Here is a 24,595-nt window from a genome sequence, read left to right on the forward strand (position 1 = left end):
CAGACTCAGGGGTTTTTTCGAAAAAAGTAGCCTTTTTTCAAAAAGCATCACCTGCATCTAGACTGCAGCTGCGTTCTTTCGAAATTAAATCGAACGAACGCGGCTTTTCTTTCGATGGCGGTAAACCTCATTTCACGAGGAAGAACGCCTTTTTTCGAAAGTGCTCTTTCAAAAAAAGGCGTTCTTGAATGCCAACAGGGCTTTTTAGAAAGAGAGCATCCAGACTCACTCACTGCTTTCTTTCGAAAAAGCGGCTTGCTTTTTCGAAAGTACTGCTTGCAGTCTAGACGCTCTTTTTCAAAAGAGGCTTTTTCGAAAGATACTTTCGAAAAAGCCTCTTTCGAAAGAGGCCTGCAGTCTAGACATAGCCCTTATGAGACAAAGGAAGGGGAGCAACCATGCATTGTGGCCGTGTTTCAGGATGTTGCCTATAGTGACTTTCCATTTGTTATTTCATTGTGGGTCAAGAGAGAGTACTTTTTCATTACTGACTTTCTGAGTATGCGGTATTATTTCTGAATAATCATGAAATAAGCATGACTAAAATTAAAATTTGGTACAGATGTTTTTTTCTTGAAACTAAGTCTGCATTGAAAAATGGCTATTAAGTATTTAGCACTGAAGATGAAGTACATGCCGTACTTGGAAAATTAGTTCTGCAAAAATGGAAATGTTCTTACAACTCCACCTATGAATGTTCTATTAATTAATTGTGTGTCTTGAATTATCCCCTAGTTTCCTAGTATGAATTATGTTTCATTTGACTACTGTGTGAAGAACAATACTGTCCATAGTGTCTGTTTTGGAAGTCCATTCCAGTGAAATAGGTGTAAATGATCAAAATCAAGCATGATAAATTGAGTTATCCTTCCAGTCCTTCAGTGAATAGTTCAGACAGATTAGAAAGATGCTGGGCCTGCTTACACCAGGTACAAATTTGGCCCTTTATAGTTGAGTATAATTATTGCAAATAATATATTTTTTCTGTTAAGTGGTTTCATCCCTTAATGATACTACCTAGCACATTAAGACATACCTCTTTCAAGAATTAGGGCTTCATTTAAAATTAAGGGACACTAACGAATGATAGACATGTTTCAGTACCCAAAGCAATCCCATATTTACCATAAAACAATCCACAATACAGGGATCACTGAGTGTAAAGCTTACTTGTAGAGCGTGCCATGTAGCAACAGTTTCCAGAGGAAGCTGTTAAAGTGACTTTGGTTCCATATATCTTCCCAACATTGCTCGTCTTTGACAAAATAGCTTATTGGAAGTATGATGAAAAATCAACATTTGTCACAAAAATGAAAAACCCCAATCTCCAGTGTTGCCTCAGAAGAACATATGATGTGTCTAAAGAGCGCTTAGATGACATCTTATCAAATGCTGTAGTTTACTCCTTTTCCATGGCCTTACATCAAATCCTAAATGACAGTCCTTTGTGTGCAGAGCCCACAAATCCCTCATTTTGATTTTCCTTCTGCAAACCTTTAGTCATGTGCCTTTGAAAGTAATATCCTAAATCCTTTCTGACATTTTTTTCCCACATGACATTAAGGATAGAAATTGCTTTTTGTTTGTCCTTCTGTTTGCATTTATCTGGCCACCCCGAGGGCATCAAGAGGAAAGCAGAAAAGAAGGGAGAATACATTAGCCACCCTCTTTCAGAGGGGGAAACAATACAAAACAAAACAACTGAGCAGAATCCAGATTTCTCTCTCAAATTCTTTAATGGTTGCTTCTCTGAAAACAAAAATGCACCTTTGGCTCTCAGGGTACATATACACTGCATGACAAGTTTGAAATAAGCTATTCCGAAATAGCTTATTTCGAAATAGCATGTTTATACTGCAGGGAAGTCTCAAAATTAGTCTGAAGCAGACTTCCCTAATGTAGACATGTCATCTCAATTTAGAGCCCCAGAAACCAGTGGGGAGGAATAACTTAGAATGGCCCTGGTGAGGGGCTATTTCAAAATAACAGCAGTGGAGCATCTACAAACCTTATTTCAAAATAGCTGTTTTGAAATAGGCATTATTTCTCATAGAATGAGATTTACAGATTTTGGAAGAAACCGTCCGTTATTTTGAAATTATTTTGAAATAACAGAATGGCTGTGTAGACACTCACATTGTTATTTCGAAATAATGCTGGTTATCTCAAAATAACGGTGCAGTGTAGACCCACCCTCAGTTAAATCAACCAAAAGAAAATGACGGGTGGTGGTGGTCGGGGACTCCCTCCTAAGAGGGACTGAGTCATGCATCTGCCGTCCAGACCTGGAATTTCAAGAGGTGTGCTGCTTACCGGGAGCTTGAATTCAGGATGTGACTGAGAGGCTTACAAAACTGATCAAACCTTCAGATTGCTACCCCTTCCTGCTTCTCCATGTGAGAACTAACAATACGCCCAAGAGTGATCTTGAGCGGGTTAGTGCAGATTATGTAGCACTGAGAAGAAGGATCAAAGAATTTGAAGTGCAAGTGGTGTTCTCGTCTATCCTCCCTGTTGAAGGGTAGGAATCGTCGAATTCAGGAAGTAAATGCGTGGTTGCACAGTTGGTGTCGGAGAGAGGGCTTTGGTTTCTTAGACCATGGGACTCTGTTCCAGGCACAAGGATTGTTAGGAAGAGATGGGATCCACCTAACCAAGAGAGGAAGGAGCATCTTTGTGGGCAGGCTTGCAAACCTAGTGAGGAGGGATTTAAACTAGGTTCATTGGGGGGGGGGGGTGACCAAAGCCCTGAGGTGAGTGGGAAAGTCGGATACCAGAAAGAAATGCAAAGAGGAATGAGCAACAAAGAAGGACCCCTGATTCGAATGGAGAACGTAGGGCAAACAACTGATTATCTAAGGTGTTTATACACAAATGCAAGAAGCCTGAGTAACAAACAGGAAGAATTAGAGGCACTGGCCCAGTCCAAGAACTATGATTTCATTGGGATAACAGAGACTTGGTGGGATGACTTGCATGACTGGAGCACTGTCATGGAAGGGTATGAACTTTTCAGGAAGAACAGGTGGGGGAGAAAAGGAGGAGGAGTTGCACTCTATGTAAGAGAGCACTATGAATGCTCAGAACTCCAGTATATAGAGGGAGAAAAGCCTCTTGAGAGTCTATGGGTTAAGTTTAGAGATGCAAACAACAGCAGTGATGTTGTGGTTGGTGTCTGCTACAGGCTGCCAGATCAGTTGGATGAGGTAGATGAGGCTTTCTTCAGACAACTGAGAAAAGCTTCCAGATCGCAGGCCCTGGTCCTCATGGGGAACTTTAATCACCCTAACATCTGTTGGGAGACCAATACAGCAGTACACAGACAATCCAGGCAGTTTTTGGAGAATGTTGGGGATAACTTATTGGTACAAGTGCTGAAAGATCCGACCAGGGGCCATGCGCAGCTTGACTTGCTGTTCACAAATAAGGAGGAACTAATAGGGGAAGTAGAGGTGGGTGACAACATGGGAAGCAGTGATCAGGAGATGGTAGATTACAGGAACCTGACCAAAGGAAGAAAAGAGAGTAGTAAAATACAGACTTCAGAAAAGCAGACTTTGACTTCCTCAAAGACCTGATGGGCAGAATCCCCTGGGATGCTAACATGAAGGGGAAAGGAGTCCAGGAGCACTGGCAGTATTTTAAAGAAACCTTATTGAAGGCACAGGAAGAAACCATCCCGATGCGCAGCAAGAGAAGCAAATATGGTAGGTGACTAGATTGGCTTAATGGGGAAATCCTTGGTGAACTTAAGCACAAAAAGAAAGCTTACAAGAAGTAGAAACTTGGACAGATGACTGGGGAGGGGTATAAATGTATAGCTCGAGAATGCAGGGGACTTATCAGGAAGGAGAAAGCGCAGTCAGAATTGCAACTAGCAAGGGATGTGAAGGGTTACAAGAAAGATTGCCACAGGCATGTTAGCAAAAAGAGGGTGATCAGAGAAGGTGTGGAGCCCTAAATGGATGAAGGAGGTAACCTAGTGACAGACGATGTGGGGAAAGCTGAAGTACTCAATGCTTTCTTTGCCTCTGTCTTCACGGACAAAGTCAGACAAATGCACTAGGTGATGTAGTATGGGAAGAAGGTGGACAGCCCGTGGTGGGGAAAGAACACGTTAGGAACTATTTAGAAAAACTAAACATACACAAATCCATGGGTCTGGATTTAATGCATCCGAGGGTACTGAGGGACTTGGCAAATGTCATTGAAGAGCCTTTGGCCATTATCTTTGAAAAGTCGTGGAGATCGGGCGAGATCCCGGATGATTGGAAAAAAAGCAAATGTATTGCCCATCTTCAAAAAAGGGAAGGAGGACAATCCAGGGGACTATAGACCAGTCAGTCTTATCTCAGTCCCCAGAAAATCATGGAGGGGATCTTCAAGGAATCCATTTTGAGGCACTTGGAAGAGGGGAAAGCGATCAGGAATAGTCAGCATGGATTCACAAAGGGCAAGTCGTGCCTGACCAATCTGATTAGCTTCTATGATGAGGTAACTGGCTCGGTGGACATGGGAAATTCAGTGTATGTGATATACCTTGACTTTAGCAAAGCTTTTGATACAGTCTCCCACAATATTCTTCCCAACAACTTAAGGGAATATGGATTGGATAAGTGGACTGTAAGATGGATAGAAAGCTGGCTAGAGGTCGGGCACAGCGGGTAGTGATCAATGGCTTAATGTCAGGTTGGCGGTCGGTTTCTAGCGGAGTGCCCCAAGGTTCGGTTCTAGGACCGGTTTTGTTCAACATCTTTATTAATGACCTGGATGAGGGGATGGATTGCACCCTCAGCAAGTTTTCAGATGACACTAAGCTAGGAGGAGAGGTAGATATGCTGGAGGTCAGGGATAGGGTCCAGAATGACCTGGACAAATTGGAGGATTGGGCCAAAAGAAATCTGATGAGGTTCAACAAGGACAAGTGCAGAGTCCTGCACTTGGGTCGGAAGAATCCCAAGCATTGTTACAGGCTGGGGACTGACTGGCTAAATAGCAGTTCTTCAGAAAAGAACCTGGGGATTACACTGGGTGAGAAGCTGGATATGAGTCAACAGGGCGCCCTTGTAGCCAAGAATGCTAATGGCATATTAGGTTGCATTAAGAGGAGCATTGCCAGTAGATCCAGAGATGTCATTAGTCCCCTTTATTCGGCTCTGGTGAGGCCACATCTGGAGTATTGTGTCCAGTTCTGGGCCCCCAACTACAGGAAGGATGTGGACGCATTGGAGAGGGTCTAGCGGAGGGTGACCAAAATGATTAGGGGGCTGGAGCACATGACTTATGAGGAGAGGCTGAGGGATTTGGGTTTGATTAGTCTGCAGAAGAGAAGAGTGAGGGGGGATTTGATAGCAGCCTTCAACTTCCTGAAAGGAGGTTCCAAAGAGGATGGAGAGAGGCTGTTCACAGTAGTGACGGATGGCAGAACAAGGAGCAATGGTCTCAAGTTGCAGCGGGGGAGGTCCAGGTTGGATATTAGGAAAAACTATTTCACTAGGAGGGTGGTGAAGCACTGGAACGGGGTTACCTAGGGAAGTGGTGGAATCTCTATCCATAGAGGTTTTTAAGTCTCACCTTGACAAAGCCCTGGCTGGGTTGATTTAACTGGGATTTGTCCATCCTTGGTCAGAGGGCTGGACTCAATGACCCCCTGAGGTCTCTTTGAGTTCTATGATTCTATGAAATCCAGAGTAACTCAGTAGAAATCAATCTAAAAATAAGACCTGGATTCAAGTCTTGAGTTCTGCCACAAACTTTGTGTGACATTGGCCAATATGCTTACCCTCTCCGTGCCTCAGTTTCTGTTGAGTACAATGGGATTGATGATATTCCCTACCTCACAGGAAAGGTAATGTATAGCAAGCCTATTCACTGCGGCACATGGGAAATAGTCAGCTGCAGATAAAGACATTGTAATTCTTCTTGGTTAAATGTGCATGGAGAGGAAAGGGAAATGGAGGCCAACGTGGTTAAATAGTGATGTAAAAACTAAACCAATGTAAACAATAGGCTTTTAAAAGTGTTAAAATATATATTGTGTGGTAATGAAAAAGATGGAGAAGTATATAAAATAAGCAAATGGAAATAAGAAGAATAATTAGAGGAGACAGAAAAAAATAATACAGGATATAAAATTACAGAGAATGTTTCTACCAAATTGTAAAATTGTTGTAGAATGTAAAGATATAGGAGTTGGTCAAGAATGACAAAAATGTAAACAAACCCCAGACTTCTTGGCAGGAGTTAGAGAATTGGTGAAAAGAAATGACTTTATGGCAATCAGAGCACCAGATCCAAATGACTGTCCTCCACCAATGTTGAAGGAAATGAGGAAAGGTGTTAGTGAAATGTTGACTGATATGACTTGCTACCCTAAAACACCTCTATGTGGGGGGTTTAATAACATTATTTTGAAAAGGACTGTGAAATTAGTCTGTAAATCTATATATGATTGGAGGAACGCAGTAGTGTTTTAAGAAGGATTTAATAAGGGAACATTTTGCAAACATTTATTTAGGGCTAGATTGTGCTATTTAGTGATTAGGGAATAATGTGGAGCTGTACCACCCAGGCAACTGTTAAAATACAATACATTATTTAACATATGTTGTGCAAAAGTTAGTCACCAGTTAAGACCCCAGCACCTACAACATCGCACCATGTGTGAAGCAGCAGCCTGAAAAAATGCATGAATCTTGCAGCAGACTTAGTTTGAAAGCAGACAGTTAATGATGATTCTAAATACTCTGCACTGAAAAATGTGGTGACCTTTCACATTCACGGGCTGTGAATGTCTCATGAATATCCACTTAATCAGGTCGGGGGGGGGGGGGTGGAACACTACTCTGAGCTCATTCTAACACTCAGGATTCTCCAAATTTTCAGTAGATGAGGGTAATACCTTGCTCTTATGTTGCACCTTTTATCAGTCTCTCTCAAAGCACCTTACGAAGGAGGTCAATACAACACAGTGCAAGTGGAAGGGCCTAGTATAGAGTAGATGGTGTGAACTGTCAGTGTGAGATCGCAGTGAAAGAGCTGATTTACCTACTGTAGAATAGAATAGAATAGAATAGAATAGAATAGAATAGAATAGAATTTTGTGCACCTCTTTGGAAAAACACCACATTTCACTTCTGCACGGGCTTGAATTCAATTTTTCAAGGGAACCAGATGGTGCACAGGTTAACAGAATCTTCAATAGCCAGAGCATCAGTTCATATTCAGTTTCGTATGCAGGAGACTGACATCTATTAGCAAATGGTGGCTATTTGTTGACTTGTGTGAAGTCATTTTGCTAGTGAACAAGTGTCCCACTGTAAGAACTATGCTGATAATCAATACTCATTCCCAACTTGCTGGCACTCTCAAGAGAGAAGCCAAAGACTAAAGGAAACATATAGGCTGAAATAAGTGTCCTCAACCTATGGGCTACACATAGTTGGGTAGCCTGTCGGTACTTCCATCATTATTGCACCTCTTGTCCCTATAAAAAGAAGACGCCAGTCTCCAAGACAGACAAACTGACACTTTTTATGGGTGCCTCCACTGATTCCCTAGATTCTTTTTCAGAACAGTGGGTATTGTCTGGACTTCTCTGTTCACTGTCCCCTTTTGGTTCCCATCTTTTATCTCTGTTACCTGCATACGCCTTCCTGTTTTTGCCATTCATTCTCTCTGCTAATTAGTTGATCCCTTATGTAACCTTCCCAGTCCTAATTCTTTCTTGTGGAATGGCTGCTAATGTTCCTTTTGAATGGGTTCCACCATTGCTTCCGGGATCAGATAGGCTGACACCTTTTATGATCACTGAATTTATATGAAATACTAGTGGCCAGGTTTTTCAGTTCTGGGATATGTCTACACTGCAGTTAGATACCTGCTCCTATACCATGTCAGCTGACCTAGGCTCACAGGGCTTGGGTGGCAGGACTATTTAATTGTGGAATTCAAGCCTTCTACCTCCCCACCAAGCCTGAAAGTATATGGCACAGTTAAACAGACCCTTTGCATTAGCCCCACACAAGCCCAAGTCAGCTGGTATCGGCCAGCCATGGGTTTTAAACAGATGTGTCAACATTCCCTTGATAAGCCAAAGTAGATTGTGATGTCCTGGAAGAAATTTGAAGGTAAAAGCTACATTATTATTTAATAGTACATTGATCAAAATCCAATAAGAGAGTATTTTCCTCTGAGATGGCTTTTTCCTTTCGTTAATGCTTATGGTATAATATCTCAAGAAAAATATATTTTATTAAAGGTTTCTCATTAGCTATTTCCTGCATTGAGTTTTCATTTATTTTTTAGTTGCAATAAAGTTAACCACCCGATAATCTCAGGACATGCACTCCCTTGCATAATACAGGATTATTTAAAACTGAATGATAATTTAGAGAGAAATGGCATATTCACAATGTGCAGGAACCTCCACCTTTCTCCAAAGCAAAGCAAAGCAGAGGTGAGTTTCTTCATCTGAGAAACTGCTGTTGGGAGACAAGCCCTGTTGGGAGCTGGTGGAGGGTGGGGCGGGGGGGCCTGGAGGAAGGGGGAGCGGGAAGCACAGCTGGCGGGGAGGGGTGTGGGAGGGGCCGGCAGGAAGGGGGGTGGGAAGCAGAGCTGGCGGGGGTGGGGAGCGGTGCAGCAGGTGGGGGGCTGGGAGGAAGGGGGGGTGGGAAGCAGAGCTGGCGGGGAGAGGTGCAGAGGCACTGGCCGGGGGAGAAAAGGAAGAGGAATGGGCTGGCAGGAAGCAGAGCTGGGGGGAGGGTGCAGGGGGGCTGGCCGGGGTAGATCAGGATGGGAAGTGGGGGAGAACCAGCCGACCGGGAAGGAGCGGGGGGAGTGAGCAAATCAGCCGGCAGAGAGCGGGACTGACCTGGGTACTTGCTGCCTGTCCTATGCAGGCTCCTGACAACACATGAGTGAAGAGGAGGCTTCCCCTCCTCCTCACACTCAACCAATTGAGGGCTCCCGGCAGCAATCGCGGCCCCGCCTCCTAGCTGGGACTCCCAGCCACTCCCACCAGGCTTCCATCCGGTGCGCAGCCGGAAAAATCAGAAAATACCAGACATTGCACTTGTCTGGTATTTTCTGATCTTTTTTACCAGACAGAGAGTGTAAATACCAGACTGTCAGGTACAATACTGGACACCTGGCAACCCTATCCCTAGAGGCTAAAAATGCCGACACCCTGTACCTGTCTGTTCCAGCCAGCCCATCTGCTTGCGTCTTTCAGTGCTCACCCTGCCTGAGAGATGCCTCACCATTGTGGAGCATGTTTACAGTGGAGGCCATGTTCAAAGGATCCCCACCCGCAGGCCATGAATTGAGCCCTACTTAAACCCAAATGGCACCATAGACCGCAAACAAACAGGCCACAGGCCACATGCAGCCCGTGGGCTGTGTGTTGAGTAGCCTTGTTCTACATCAGTGTTCAACTCACAGTCAATTTGATCTAATTTAAGTTTTATTTTTTTAATGGAGTGAAGAGGCATAACCTCTGGTTGAAAGTAGAATTTATCCATTACAATAGATAAATTAGATTTGGTTCCTTTATCATTTATCGGTACTACTTTTGTGCCTATTTTGGCTTTTCTCTGATTAGATTTTTTTTTTCATTTAATGGTCGAGGGATACATAGCAGTCCCCAATGCACTTTCCTCTGCTAAAAGGAGTTTAAGGTAATAACACCCACATAACGTTTCTAATTCAGTTTCCAGAAACCACTATCAAAGACTGGAATTTTTAAAGGCCTTTGTGAAGATACTGGCTGCTTTGTTTAAAACACTTAATCCTCTTAGGGAGGTCTCCAGAATACCTGAAAGTGCTCTTTCTGTGTCTGATTTACAGTTTCCAGGAACCAGAGCAGAACTATTAGCAATTAGAAGCTGTATGTGCAAGCATACAAGCAAGTGCTGCGACAGTAATAAGTCACACTGTAAATCTGTGATCTGAATGTGATAACTTCTCTTAGGGCCAAATTCAGCCCATGTCTGCCCTGGCACAGCTGCACCACAGTCGATAGAATGGTACTCACTTTAGACTCAGTGAATCTGAACTTGGTGAAGTCCTCTTGGCTCCCAAAATGAAGCAGCACCTCAGTGGTTATGCGGAGTAGGATGATCCAGGAAGTAGAAAGGACACAGAAGAGAATTCTGTCCCTACAGTTCTGCCGCGTGGTATGTGGGAGGATGTATGATATTTACTGCTCCCTTGGGCTGACCTTAGAGACATGACAAGTAGGTCTGCAACCTTTCCTGAAATTACAGCTTGCTACATCTGCCATTGAGCTATAAAGACTCAGCTGCTATTGTACCATCTGCCCTCCCTTTCTTTTTCATTTCCAACATTCTCCCATGTTGTTTTGCAGTGCAAGAACTGTTTGTTACAATCAAGCATGATGCACATACATTTCATATTGCAGCATGTTTATGGTATCCATAAATATTTTTCTCCTATTGAGAAAATGTGATTTTGTTTTTGCAGAATCTTTTCTGTAGATAGGGGGTGAATTAAAGACTCCTGGTCTATCAATTGCATACATTTCATGCAGGCCGTATTTTGTTTTAAAAAGTTGTGTGTATGTGTTGATCAAAAGGGCATTGGAGTAAGTTATAGTTGCCATATGAAAATGTAGTGCATTTGGGGATTAGGAACTGAAAGTTCTCTCCCAAACATTCCCTCTTTTTCCCACAGTGATGCTGGCAGACCACATGCCATCTTGTGCCAAAGACCCAGACCAATTCACCTGTGTATTAGTATAAAGCCAAGTAATTGTTAAAGTATAGGAGCGTAGTTGGTGTTTAAACTTCATGAAAACTAATGGGATGTTACTTGCATTGTTTTTGCTTGTCTGTATCCTAGTATAATGAAATAATATACATATACATTGTGTAAGCTCTTTCAGTAATCAAAGGAGAAAGAAGCCTTGTGGAATGCAGATGAAGTACTTTAGCAGAAAAATGGTCATATTGAAGCAAGAGGTCATTTTGATGATCAGAGTTCAAAGATTCAAAATGGGTTCCTCATTCTCCTTCATCAAAGGAAAAGCCCATATGGGTAGTGATCCTATTGAATTATTTTCTGTAGAAGGATGGGGGAAAGACCTGTCATCTTTGGATTGTTTGGATTCTGACAGAGATGTGTACCAGATGCAAAGTGGACATCCCCAGGTGCAATCTGAGAATTCTGAAAATATTTTGGGGAAACTGGCAGTATATTACATCACTGCCAGTACATGAAATTACATACTGTGACTCAGGTCTCCATATATTTTGCCTGCTTTAACCACTCCATAATTCTTACTTCCTTTTCTTAACTAACAAACCTTTATAGCATTTGCTGTGGAAATGCAAATATCAAAGGTGGGGAAAATTGCCTTTGTAGTGCATTAACCAGTTAATACAGGGATGGGCAAATACGGGTTCATGGGCTGGAACTGGTCCACTAGTGTTAGCCCTGATGGGCTCCTACACTGCCATTATTTACCTGCACCTCCAGCGATATGGGGGACCCACAGCTCCTAGCGGCCGTGGACTGCCATTCCTGGGCAATGGGAGCTGTCTTTGCCCATGCCTGTGGAGGCTCAGGAAAATACAGTTGTCGTGGCCCACCAGGAGCTAACCCTGGTGAACTGCTGCTGTTTTATTGCTTACCCCGAGTTAATATCTTTATTTGAGCCCAAGTTGATAAGTGTCAAACTTCTAAAAATGAATTTGTAAATTATCAGGCCTCAGTTGCAATATTGTTTCCAGTTCTGGGTACCACACTTCAAGAAAGATGTGGAGAAATTGGAGAAGGTCCGGAGAAGAGCAACAAAAATTATTAAAGGTCTAGAAAACATGATTTATGAGGGAAGACTGAAACAATTGGGCTTTTTTAGATTGGAAAAGAGAAGACTGAGCGGGGACATGATAGCAGTTCTCAAGTATTTAAAGGGTTTTACAAGGAGGAGGGAGAAAAAGTGTTCTCTTTGGTCTCTGATGATGGGACAAGAAGCAATGGGATTAAATTACAGCAAGGGAGGTTTATGTTGGACATTAGGAAAAACTTCCTAACTGTCAGGGTGGTTAGACACTGGAATAAATTGCCTAGGGATGTTGTGGAATCTCCATCACTAGAGATATTTAAGAGCAGGTTGTATTGACATCTGTCAGGGATAATCTAGATGGTGCTTGGTCCTGCCATGAGGGCAGGGGACTAGACTTGATTACCTCTCGAGGTCTCTTCCAGTTCTAGTATTCGGTGATTTTGTGATTCCAGTTCAGCTGTCTCCCTCTGTAATTGGGTGATAAAATTATTTTGTAGAAGAATGGCTTCTTTTAAATCCATTATTGAATGTCCAGGGAGATTAAAATGTTTCCCTACAGGTTTATGGGTGTTACCATTCCCAATGTTTGATTTGTGTCCATTTATCTTTTGTCACAGAGATTGGCCTATATATTATCCAAATTGGACAAAGGGGCATTGCTGACACTTGAAGGGATTTATCACATATATACCCGTCTGGGACAATAAACCTTCTGTTAGTTTACTATAGAATTGGCTACTAGCATTGTCTTTGGGTAAGATTAGAGTACCAATTGATCTGGGACTAGGAACAACCTGATGTGATGTGATTTTTTTTTGTTTAAATCCAGTTTTTCTGGGTGACAAGACAGACTCCAGAGGGTGCAGGGGGGCGCCCACTGCTTTATCCCAACCATGCTCCTCACTGCCCCAGGCAGGGGTCACTGCTTGGGGCAGCTATGAAGCCCTGGGATCAGGGAGTTTTTAAATGTGAGTGGAATTCATCCTAGCAGCTCAGACCCCAAAAGGCAAAAATATAAACCCAAAATGTATTATTTTTAAAAATCTCAAATCATAGTCTGGTGATTGTGGGAAGCCTGACACACAACTTTTCAGTGCTTGGAGGTTGGCATTACTGTTAATATCCCCCTGAAGCATTAGCCATCTAACCACTCTGATTCTCAGGTAATACCATAAATACCATGCCGCAAAGTGAAAATGACACACACCTGACTATAAATACTGTCTATTTTCATTATTCAAGGCAAAATAACTTTGTTCCAGTGATACTAGCTAGCAGGATGGTTGATTATATATTCCAGAAGGGGGTTCTGTGAGAATATTTCAATGGATGTGATTTCTCCCAGACAGAGTCTTGTCCTGCTCATCATGAGGGCAGGGATTTTTTTTGTGCCTTTACAGGAAATGACTCTCATAATTTCCTAGTCAGCATTTTAAGCATCCCAGTGCTACTGGAGTCAATGGAAAGAGGTCAGGAATCTTTGGATAAGACCATATGCCCCCTTTCTCTGCATAAGTTTCCTAGTACAATGTTATTGCCTTCCTGAATTTTAATTCATTTGCTTTTAGTGTTCCAAATCCTGTGAAGGAGGATTCCGGGTTCGAGAAGTGCGATGTCTGTCAGATGACCTGACACCCAGTAACCAATGTGAGCCACAGCTTAAACCAGAAGAAAAGGAACTTTGTAACACTCAGGATTGTATGCCAGAAATAGGTAAGGAGACAGGAAAATGTGACAGTCATGACTGTGGAACACCATCTAGTGGAGAAAATATTTAACAGTCCTATATAGGCTGGATTCTGTGATTATTTTCTGTTGCAATTTTAAAACAAAACAAGATTGTCTTTTGAAAAAGGTACAGTAAGTTGTCATAGACTTTAAGGCCAGAAGAGATCATCATGGTCATCTAGCCTAACCCTCTGCGCATAGCAGGCCATAAAAGCTGAGTTAATGAAGTCCTCAAATCGTGATTTAAAGACTTCTAACTTACAGAGAATCATTTAGATCTTCAGGTGACCCATGCTGCAGAGGAAAATAAAAAATCCCCAGGGTCTCTGCCAGGCTGACCCTGTAGAAAATTCCTTTTCAAACCCAAGTATGGTGATCAGTTAGACCTTGGGCATGTGACAAGACTCACCAGGCAGATACCACAAAAGAATTTGCTGTAGTCTTTCAGAGCCTTCCCCATCTAGTGTCCCATCACCGGCTATTGGAAATTTTTGCTGTTAATAGTCGCAGATTGACTATGTGCCATTGTAGGCAGACTTAACATAACATTCCCTCCATAAACTTATCAAGCTCATTCTGGAAGCCAGTTTTGCCCCACCCCCCCCCACCCCAACTTTGTTCTCCTTTGAAAGCCATCCAGACCTTCACTCTTCTGAAACTTTTTTCTAAGCCTAAACTTGTTGATGGCTAGTTTATATTTGTTCTTGCGTCCACATTGGCACACAACTTAAATTACTCCTCTCCCTTCCTGATGTATTATAGAGAGTAGTCATATCTCCCCACAATCCAAAGCCAAGCTTTTGGAGTTTCCTGATTAAAACATTTTCTTTGAACTCTATCAGAAATGGATTTCTCTTTGAAATTCCAGAGAGCAAGAGAGATTTTTGGATCTGCTAAAATGGCACATTTAGAGTAATTTTAGCAGGTATTTTATGAAAATTCATTCTAGTTTGAAATGTTTGCTTTGGTGAGTTCTTACTGCTTTAGCAGTAATACCAGAAAGGCGGAGCATGTACAGTATTCTATGTGTTCTAATACCTTTTACAAGGAACTATGCATACAAAAGGGATTTTCTTTATTGTGAACTTCCTGGTGCAGCTGCATACATTAATAGACCCCAGGCCAGAAGAGACTATTGTAAGTATCTGGTCTGACTTCCTTTATGATACTGGCCATGGAACTTCCCCAAAATAATTTCTGAATTTCATTTTTTTTCTTGATTTTTAAAATATCAACCTTAGATATCAAGGCAGAGTCAAATTTCTTTCATTAAATCTGTTAACAAAAATATAACATGCTAGCATGAATTTGATACTGTCATGGATTTTTTCATAACTTTTATGTATTAATTTTTTTTACTAATTAGAATTGCTAGAGAAGAGGAGAATCAGTTTCAACCTCATTCTCCTCATTCTGTTCTGCATCAACTTTCAGGTCAAATTTGTTCATAAATTTAAATTTTTGTAACGATTTTGTGGCCTAAGACTGATATAGTTGTTGTTCCCCAGTGGAAGCAGTTTTGTTTAAAACAAATTAATACCGACAAGTCTAATGATTTTATTGTGTGTCTTGTGCTGTTTGATCTTTTTCTTAATACTCCTGCTTCTGGAGTTATGTGATTATATAAGAATCTATCGGTTTTCATCAAAAAGGCACGTTTCTAGCCCTAAGAGTTTTTAAATGTGAGTGGAATGCATCCTTGCAGCTCAGAACCCAAAAGGCAAAAGTGTAAACCCAACATTTATTATTTTTAAAAGTCTCAAATCATAGTCTTGTGATTGTGGGAAGCCTGACACATAACTTTTCAGTGCTTGGAGGTTGGCATTACTGTTAATATCCCCCTGAAGCATTAGCCATCTAACCACTCTGATTCTCAGGTAATACCATAAATACCATGCCGCAAAGTGAAAATGACACACACCTGACTATAAATACTGTCTATTTTCATTATTCAAGGCAAAGTAAGTGTAAAAAGCAACCTTAAATCATTAAAAGTAAAGTAGATTTTTAAAACATGCACATTTTTCTAATTTTTTCTAATTTTAAAAATCTCTTGTAGTTTTAATAATCTAACTTACGTACATCAGTAGGCTATTTTTAAATAAATGCTTTTTTTCACCTGAACCTTTAAAAATAAATTTGCAATCTACCTTAATCTGTTGTGATAACTTAATCTTTCTGACTCATAAAGGTCTGTAATTCTCTTTTTTTTCCCCCAGATGAAAATTGCAAAGACAAATACTACAACTGCAATGTGGTGGTACAGGCCCGGCTCTGTGTCTATACCTATTACAAGACAGCTTGTTGTGCATCTTGCTTAAGAGTGGCCAACAGACAATCAGGGTTTCTAGGACGCAGATAACAACTACTCCATCACCCATGTTTAACTTCGATATGGGAACATAAACAGTGTTACTCTTTGGACTACAACAGGTTCTACTTTAAAGAGATGGTTCCCATATTGCTGAGCACATCAAGACTATGGTTATGTCTCACACATAACATGCAGCATATAATAGGAGCTTTCTGGCTTTTTAAAATGTTCATTGTAAAACCATGATTTTTAAAGCATTATTTTTACTGATATTATTGTATGCATCTGTTCATCAAATAATTGTTATTTAAGGAAATCGCCCCACCCTGCTTACTATGAACTGAACAAAAGGAAACTCAGTCAAATGCATTTATTGAAGATATTTGACCAATACAGGCACAGTAACACCATTATTTGCTGAGTGCCAACCTTTTTTTGGTGTTTCAGTCTTAAGATGGGATCTATAGAACATGTACACTAGAAGTGTTATGTCAAAAAGCAAAACAAAACAGCACTCTTACGACCCACTTAAGATCAGTTGCCCAGCACCCTAATACCTGTGTTTAATTACCTCAACCCTTCATACTAAATTAGTGTCATGGTTAAGCATTCTCTGCTGTAGTGACACTTTCTGCCTTCAACAAAGCAGCAAATGTACACAAACTTTGGCTGCCTGTAAGTGCCTTGTATCGAATTCATAAATTAGTGCATTAAAGTTATAGCCTATATTTTATATGGGTGTTGAAAGCAATATATTACCCTACACAGTGCCCTTAAGTCCTTTAAGTCTTCTCTAACCTGTGAAGCAAATAGCGGAAGCTCAAATTCATGGGTGACATTCCTACGCTGATCTAAATTGTCAGTTTAGACCAGCAGAGGATCTTCCCCCATGATATAGCAAGCTCATGGCAGAATAATTTTTCATTTCAGAATTGATCATCATGTAACTTGATCATTTCAAATGTGTATAAACTTCTGTTAGGATTGCCACCTGTTTCTGTAGCTGCCACCAAAGGAGTCTTGTCTGTAGTAAGGAAATCCTGATGCCCAGCTGTTGAAGGCTTATTACCCTATAACTTGTCTTGCTTTCATCCTGTATTGCCATGTTCCTCAGTAAACTTACACTTAAAGAATAGCATCTGTTTACACCATCTCGTCCTGTTCCATTCAAGAGTGGTTACAGATTTGCACCTGGGGTTAGATGAGCTTTCATTTTCTACACTTGCTGTATTCAGTCCTGGGATTTGGGAGAGCTAAACAGAATGAGGCATTCAGTGCAGATTAAAGGCATTCATTGCAGATTAAAGGTATTAAACTACCTGAAAATTTCAGAGTTCATCCATTTTTATTGAGTCTGTTTAAAATAGTAGCACAGACTTCTCTTGGGGAGAGGAGGAGGGAAATACCTTGCTTGTTGAATTACTCATTGGAATGTACTCCAAACCCAAGTGAAATCCTTATTCCTGAGTCCATTTTTTAAATATCCAGATATAAATGGGTGCCAGCTAATCCCATTTATATGTGATACATGTTTACTGTTGACTATTATGCTACTCCTGTGTTGATTACTATCTGTGTTTGATCAGGAGAACATCATTGTAATCAGTGGAAGTTCTTCTTTGTCTCTAAAATTTGATGTCACAATAATGATTCTTTGTGACTGGAGCCATTAAATGTTGTTAGAATTATGCTTATCCTTTAATTAATTGGATTAAACAATGGGAGACCGGTATGGAATTCAAAAGGGTAATTATATAACTTTTTAAAGTTAATGATCCCTTTGAAGATTTGAAATTACACTGGTTACAGTAGATTTTAGACCAAAGAATTATGGAGAGAAAATGAAGCATAAGCAAATGTCAAATTTCCAAAGATAGAAAATATAAATTTTAGATGAATGTCACATTGCAACAAATCCTGACATATTTAAACTATTTTTTTAGTCTCTTTTGCCTTAAGGAAAGTGTATTTCATCAGCCTTAGGGAAGGATCTGTAGCATGTAACGCTTATTTGCTTCCCCAATGAAGAAAGAAATTATAGTTCACACAACAATAACATATGACCCATAAATAGTTCGCATCTATGTACTTGTGGATAAAGTGAATAATTTAAGCCAAATAGTGAGTTGGTAGATAAGTATGTGAACATGGTGCTTTACAGGGTTTTTAGGCAAATTATAAAATGATTTGCTCTTGAATGTATGGCAGTTGGGATGGCTTATAGGGATTTATCTTTTTGTGGGCTCCATTAATTTACCATTAAAGAAGGCAGAGTTGATAGGAGCCAAAGGGGCTGCTGTACTCAGTGCAGGCTAGGACAGAGGAGGCCTGGCTGGTGCTGATCTCTGTGCCTCTGCATTTTAGATGTAGTAAGAGCCCAGCAGCTCCTACTGCATTTGAAATGCAGCGCCACAGCGCAGGTGACGCCGAAGCTGGCACGAGCCAGGACTGCTTATTCCCAGCTCTACCTCCGCTGTGACTCTGCACAGCAATGGTTGTCAACTAGTCGTATGGCCGATACAAATTGTGTCGACTATACCATTGGCCAGATAATGGCATTTTAACATCCTTAGTCTAGATGGTGCCTGGTCCTGCCATGAGGGCAGGAGACTAGTCCCTTCCAGTTCTGTTCTATGATTCTAAGTAAAAACCCTGTATTGCTCTTCAGGTTCATTGCTTTCTTAGTTGAATGTGGTGACTTATATGTAGTTATATAAACCCCGCTATCTGATGTAAGGCCAATTTTCATATGTACTGTTAAGAAGTATTAGTTAGTTAATGCCTATTATGCTCGCTGGCGTGTAGGGCAGCAATGAAGATTCTCCATTTTTGTTTGTCTTTGGCCATTTTCTCCAGTGTGTCCCAGTTGTAGTTCATTCTCTTCATATCTGCCTCAACAGTACGCCGCCATGTAGTCGTGGGCCTTCCACGTTTCCGTCGTCCTTCAGGCATCCAGTGAAGTGCTACCTTTACAATGGCGTCTGCCTCCCTTCTCATCACATGCCCTATCCATCTCCAGCATCTTCTCATAATGATAGTGGTCAAGTCCTCCTGGTGGCATTGCAGAAGCAGGTCATGGTTGGAGATTGTTTTCAGCAAAAAATGCTAAGTATCTTATGAAGGCTGGTGGTATGAAAGGATGAGAGCTTGGCACGGTCGCACTCTGTCATCCGCCAGCACTCTGAGCCGTATAATAGTGTTGATATGACGCAGCTCTGGTACTGCTTAAGCTTGATGAGGACACTGTACTGTGTAGATCTCCATACCTTGTTCATACTCTTGAGGCCATTTCTCGCCTTGCTTAGTCTGCTCTGGATGTCATTCTTGGTGCCTCCATCATGGCGGATGATGTTGCCTAAGTACATAAAGCTGTCTGTGCTGGGTAAGTCTGCATCATCTATCTTGATTGGTGCTGGCGAATCTATATTGAGAATCATAATCTCTATTTTCTTCTGGCTAACTCTTAGTCCAACCTGGCATCCAAAGGTGCATAGCCATTGTGTCTTTTCCTGAATGTGTTCATGGGTACTGGAAAGCAACTCAAGGTCATCCGCAAAGTCAGGGACTTCCAATGTGGAAAAAGGTGTCCATCTGCTACCCCTTGACGCATCTGCTGTTGTTCTCCGCATCACCCAGTGGATCACCACATTGAAGAGTAGTGCATCCTTGTCTGACCCCAGTCTTGACTTTGAAAGACAGATCGCAGTATCCCACGCTACATGTGAAGTTGCTGTAAAAACTCTTAATGAGCTGGACCACTTATAGAGGGATTCTGTAGGCTCTCAGAATGCACCAAAGGCTTTCTCTGTGTATGCTGTCAAGAGCCTTCTCAAATTCAACAAAGTTAATGTACAAATGTCTCCGCCACTCTGTGCACTGCTCTATGATGTTTCTCAGGGTGAAAATCTGGTCTATACATCCTCTTCCCTTGTGAAATCCGGCTTGTTCTTTCCTCAGAGACTTGTTAACAGCATCTGAGATCCGCTGGATGATGACCTTGGCTAGGATCTTGCTGGGTGCAGATAGAAGGGTGATCCCGCGCCAATTGTTGCAGTCGCTGAGTGCTCCTTTCTTAGGAATCTTGATGATGACTCCTTTGGTCCAGTCCTTGGGTATTTGTTGTCCTTCCCAAATTGCTACAAACAGTGGTTGGAGAATGGTGGCTGAAACTTCTGTGTCTGCTTTAAACAACTCCGTGTCCAGGTTGTCAGGTCCTGGATTTTTGCCATTTTTCAGGGATCTGATGGCTGCACTGATTTCTTCTTTCTCTGGTGGATCAATATTAATATCCAGTTCCTCCTCAGTTTCCTGAATGTCCGCTGCTTCTTCAAGTGGTAGTCTATTCAGAACCTCTCTGAAATGTTCTGTCCAGCGTGCTTCTTGATCTTTCTCTGTTGATAGTAACTGCCTGTGTTTGTCCTTAATGGGGGCACTTGTCCTGCCACGATACTTGCCACAAACAAGTTTGGTGATTCTGGACATGTTTCCTTGCTCCCCTTGATGAGCTTCATCTTCAGCTTTTGTTGCAAGGTCCTCCATGAAAGCTTGTTTGTCTGCCCTCATTAACTTCTTTACTTTTTGATTTGCCAAATCAAATCTCACCTAATTAAACACCATTTAGTAAGGAGTGACCCTGATTGTGGCCAGATTAATTTCTTTTTGTCACTGGCAAGTTTCACTATAATAATGATGCATGTTTCTTCGATATACACTCGTCCACTCTCCTTTCCTCTGCACACTGATATAGAAGGACTAAATTATCTGTAGTAATATTACATTGTCACATGAAGTGCACTTTTAAAACTATTTGTTTAAAGCAGTTACTGCATTTTAGCTATAACAAGTGTTTGAACCAGTTTAGCCTGAAACCATGTATCATTCCTAATTCTTTCACTATCATTGAAGTAAGTCAGAAATGGCGCTAATCCGCTCAATGGAGTTACACAGGTATAAAACAAGCATAAGCAAGTGTACAACCACGCTCATGAATTTGAATACCAGCTTTTTGTATAGTGTGTTAATACGTAGTAGAAAAACATTACTTCTCATCATTCAATTCTTAAGGTCACATGATCTGGGATAAATAGAAGACCAGAGCATGTGGGGAATATGTGGATTGTCAGTATAAAGCAAACTGCTGACAGCATACAACCATGGGCGCGCAGGCAAAAGTTTTCTGCCCCCCATCTGACTTCTCACACATCTGTAGAGAACCCATTTTGCTGATCTTACATGAGAGAGGCAGAGTTTGAGGAGTGATGCAAAAATGAGAGTGTAGAGCACACAACCCAGCCCTGGTTTCAAAACACATACAATTAATTACACTTAATGTAGTGGGATTGATTTATCTTTGGGGCATAGTACATCAGGTTGCATAAACAGGGTTTTGCATTCATGTTGTTTTCCAATGTTTATATGATCCCATTTCCATGACCAAGTGGGACAGACCCAAGATTTGGTTCTTTTAAGTAGAAAAACACTTACTATTATTTTAGAGACGTTCATAAAGAAGGCAGATGTGGAAGAGATCACCACAACTTGGCTAAGTTCAGTGGAACTGTTCATATTCAGGAGGTTTGGGGGCCTAATAGCTACTGCCATACCTTCTTACTCAGCAAGAAATTGTCATGTTCAGAGCAGTGCTAAGTGATTTTGTTTCCTTTGAACTGACTAGCTGGCACAGGTGCAGAAATTAATACTAGTTTTATAGCATGAGGGAACAAGATAGGTTTTTATCAGTCTGCATCAGAAATAAGACTAGTTATTAGCAGACTCCTGCTAGTTCAACCAGCTCCTGAACCCTTAGTGGCTTGCTTTATTAAACTAACTACTGAATGAATTCCTGGGCAATGAACCCAGAGTACCTATAATTGCACAATTATGAAAGTGTGTATTGTTCTAGTATTCTCTCATACAGCATCTACTGTTTTAAAAATTCCATTAGAGCAATCAGGTATAGAGTCAATAGCAAAAAAATAAATCAAAATAATTGCAGGACTTGGTTCTTATAGAACAGCTGTGTTTAATGCCATTTGGCTCCTCTCTATAAATTGATTTGTGATCAGTCTATTTGACAGTTAATTGGGAACTTCAAACAGTGAATGCTGAAAGTAAACTTCCTTTGTTCCTAACATGGCTTACAGAATATATTAGTGTGTGTGGCGGGGGAGGAGTGCTAACTTTTCATCTTTAGTGTTTTTAAATAGGGCCAATTACTTTGCATTGTAAGATACAATTATTCTGATCCGGTGAAAGCATTTGCAATCTCATTAGAAAATGCATCCACTAATACTAGCTCTGAATTTGGCTGGTCAACTTGTAATGAAACACAAGGATCTATAGTGCTATTACTTAAATATTTTTAAATGGAAGCTCCTTGGAATTGTAATGGTTTGGAAAATGAAAACTCCCATTATTTTGGGGGCTTGATTATCTCCTTTAACATTCAATACTTCCCCAGTGACCTTTCTACCAACATTGCTTTTGTTAGTCTGTTTTGTCATGGTGCTTTGCATGGGTCTCTTCAGAACTGACCCTGCAATGAGCTCACCATGGGTAGACCTAGGTGCCCTTGCTGACCCTCCCTGAAGTCATTAGGGGCATCATGAAGTAGGGGTGCTGGAACAATTTGTATAGTGGAGTTGCTGAGAGCCATTGTATATGATGGAAACTACTTCAAGCCGGGGGTGCAGAAACACCCCCATCACCTGTAGCTCCAGCACTATGTCTTGAAGGACTAGGGCCTTAAGTGTGTAGATCATCAAGCCTCAATTTGAATAATGCATAAAAACTTCCTTTATATATGTAAAATTACTTTATAGTTCACCTTAACCCAGTCATCTGTCTGGGCAGAAGGATATACTTTATTATAACTTATTTTTGTTCTTTGTAAATACAAGATGTTTATAGGAAATATGTATTCTGAGCTATGTCTATAGAACAAGCCACTGCACCAAAATAGTTCAATTATTTAGAATATGCAGATTTTTATTAAAGGGACTTGATGTGTATTTATTTACATATGCCATCTATATTTTTGTCCTGGACTTTCATCATACTAACCCAACTTTTCATAGAATTGTATAATATATTGTATAGCTTATGTCATACTGTAAATCCATAGTTACCATTTTGCAATTTTCTAATTAGTCAGGTCCTTCAGTGGATTTAAAGGGGGGATATAAGTTAAAGTACTTTGTGACTAGTTCAGGAATTTGTATCCCTGGCAATGCACCTGAACCAGAATTGTACAGCATCCTTTTCATATTGTATACATTTTCTCTCGGATGGAAAAATTTAACTATTTTTGTTTATGACTAATTTATTTTTTATTGTTGTGAAAAATAAAGTAATTAAAGATCAGTGACTGTGATATGGTTTATTTCCTGTTTGGTGAACCCCAGATAACTCCTGTACATAGGAGTTAAACACATGTATCAAAGGATGAGTGGATCCCTGGAGAGAGCTAATAAACATGCTTGATCTAGTAACACTATGCATAACCTTATAGAATATTGACAGTGACATCCTGATTTCCTGATAAACAATCATACACATAAGACACGGGGGGTGGGGGAGTCGTTTCCTCTCTGTCTCCGATCCAGGTTGTTTCTCACAGTATGTTTTCATTCACATTGCCCATTTGTAAATTATTTTCTCCTGCCACTTTGCTTCAGAAGATTCCTACAGACCTCCACATTAGAAAGCAGTTTGTGCTATCGAGCCTACATTTCCTTTGCTCACTTTTCTTCTATAACTTCTAACTTCCTGCATACACATTTCTTCTTTACTGTTTGATTAGCATATTTCCCCAGTGGTTCTCTGACTAGGTTGCATATACATCTATAGCAATAATTATTTTAATATTTCCTCCAATATCAACCCTTCCAAGTCCTTGATAACTTTTTTTTTGGTCTGACTTCCCTCCAATTTGTCCACTGCTTCCTAATATAAAGATATTCAGAACCGAGGGTCTGATACAATATCCATTGAAATCCATGGAAGAGCTCCAGTGACTCCTGTGGGTGGTTGGATTGGATGTTTAAGCAGTTAGTAGGCTAGGCTTGGTCCTAAAACACACTTAGAAGGGTTTCACTTTCCACATGTGGGCAGTCCTATAGGACCAGAGCTGGCAAACCTTGAAGAACAGGTGTAATTCCATTCACATGAGCAGTACCACTCTGAGAGTGTTCAGTGTCAGTGTTTATAAAAGTGGTCAGTGAATAGATAAGTCAGTTGATGGGGCTCAAGACTATCTGGCCTAGTTCCTGGATTCTGTAAGCCTGGCTAAGTATTGCTGTTGTGTGTAAATTAAATGGTGACCTTTCTGTATCTCACAACATCAGTTCTGGCATTTCGCTGAAATGAATAGAGCAGCTCATGCGTGTAAAATACGTTTAAGTATTTGCAGGACCTGGGCCTCAGAGCGACTGAGGAGGCCCAATCCCTGGATAGTTGAATACTCCTCAGCTAGTAGTTTGGTAGTTAAGTGGAATTTCATGGTACAGGCTTACTCAAAGTGTTCATAAGTCAGGCTAAAACACAGTTGATTACTTGCATTTTGCTTTGAGATGAGATTCAAACTGTACACTGTTACTTATCGCTTTATTGTCTTCCAGATATTTGTAAATGGCTCCCTTAATTATTTGCTCTTTTATCTTTCCTGGCACAGAAGTTAAGATGACTGGTCTGTAGTTTCCTGGATTGTCCTTATTTCGCTTTTTTATAGAAGGGCACTATATTGCTCT

The 24,595-nt window shown here is 40.9% G+C and overlaps 1 protein-coding gene across 3 annotated transcripts in view; it reads left to right on the top strand.

Annotated features, from left to right (window-relative positions):
* Positions 1-23,210, top strand: part of THSD4 (thrombospondin type 1 domain containing 4) — a 680,148-nt gene extending 656,938 nt beyond the window's left edge. For all 3 annotated transcript variants that reach the window (XM_075897742.1, XM_075897743.1, XM_075897744.1), the window contains 2 exons: positions 13,375-13,519; positions 15,754-23,210. In XM_075897742.1, coding sequence (XP_075753857.1) covers positions 13,375-13,519; positions 15,754-15,896 — 288 coding nt within the window. In that variant the 3' untranslated portion in view covers positions 15,897-23,210. The remainder of the gene's footprint in view (positions 1-13,374; positions 13,520-15,753) is intronic.
* The last annotated feature ends 1,385 nt before the right edge of the window (positions 23,211-24,595 follow it).

This window comes from Pelodiscus sinensis, chromosome 14, assembly GCF_049634645.1.
Source record: "Pelodiscus sinensis isolate JC-2024 chromosome 14, ASM4963464v1, whole genome shotgun sequence".
In the NCBI taxonomy this organism is placed as follows: Eukaryota; Metazoa; Chordata; order Testudines; family Trionychidae; genus Pelodiscus; species Pelodiscus sinensis.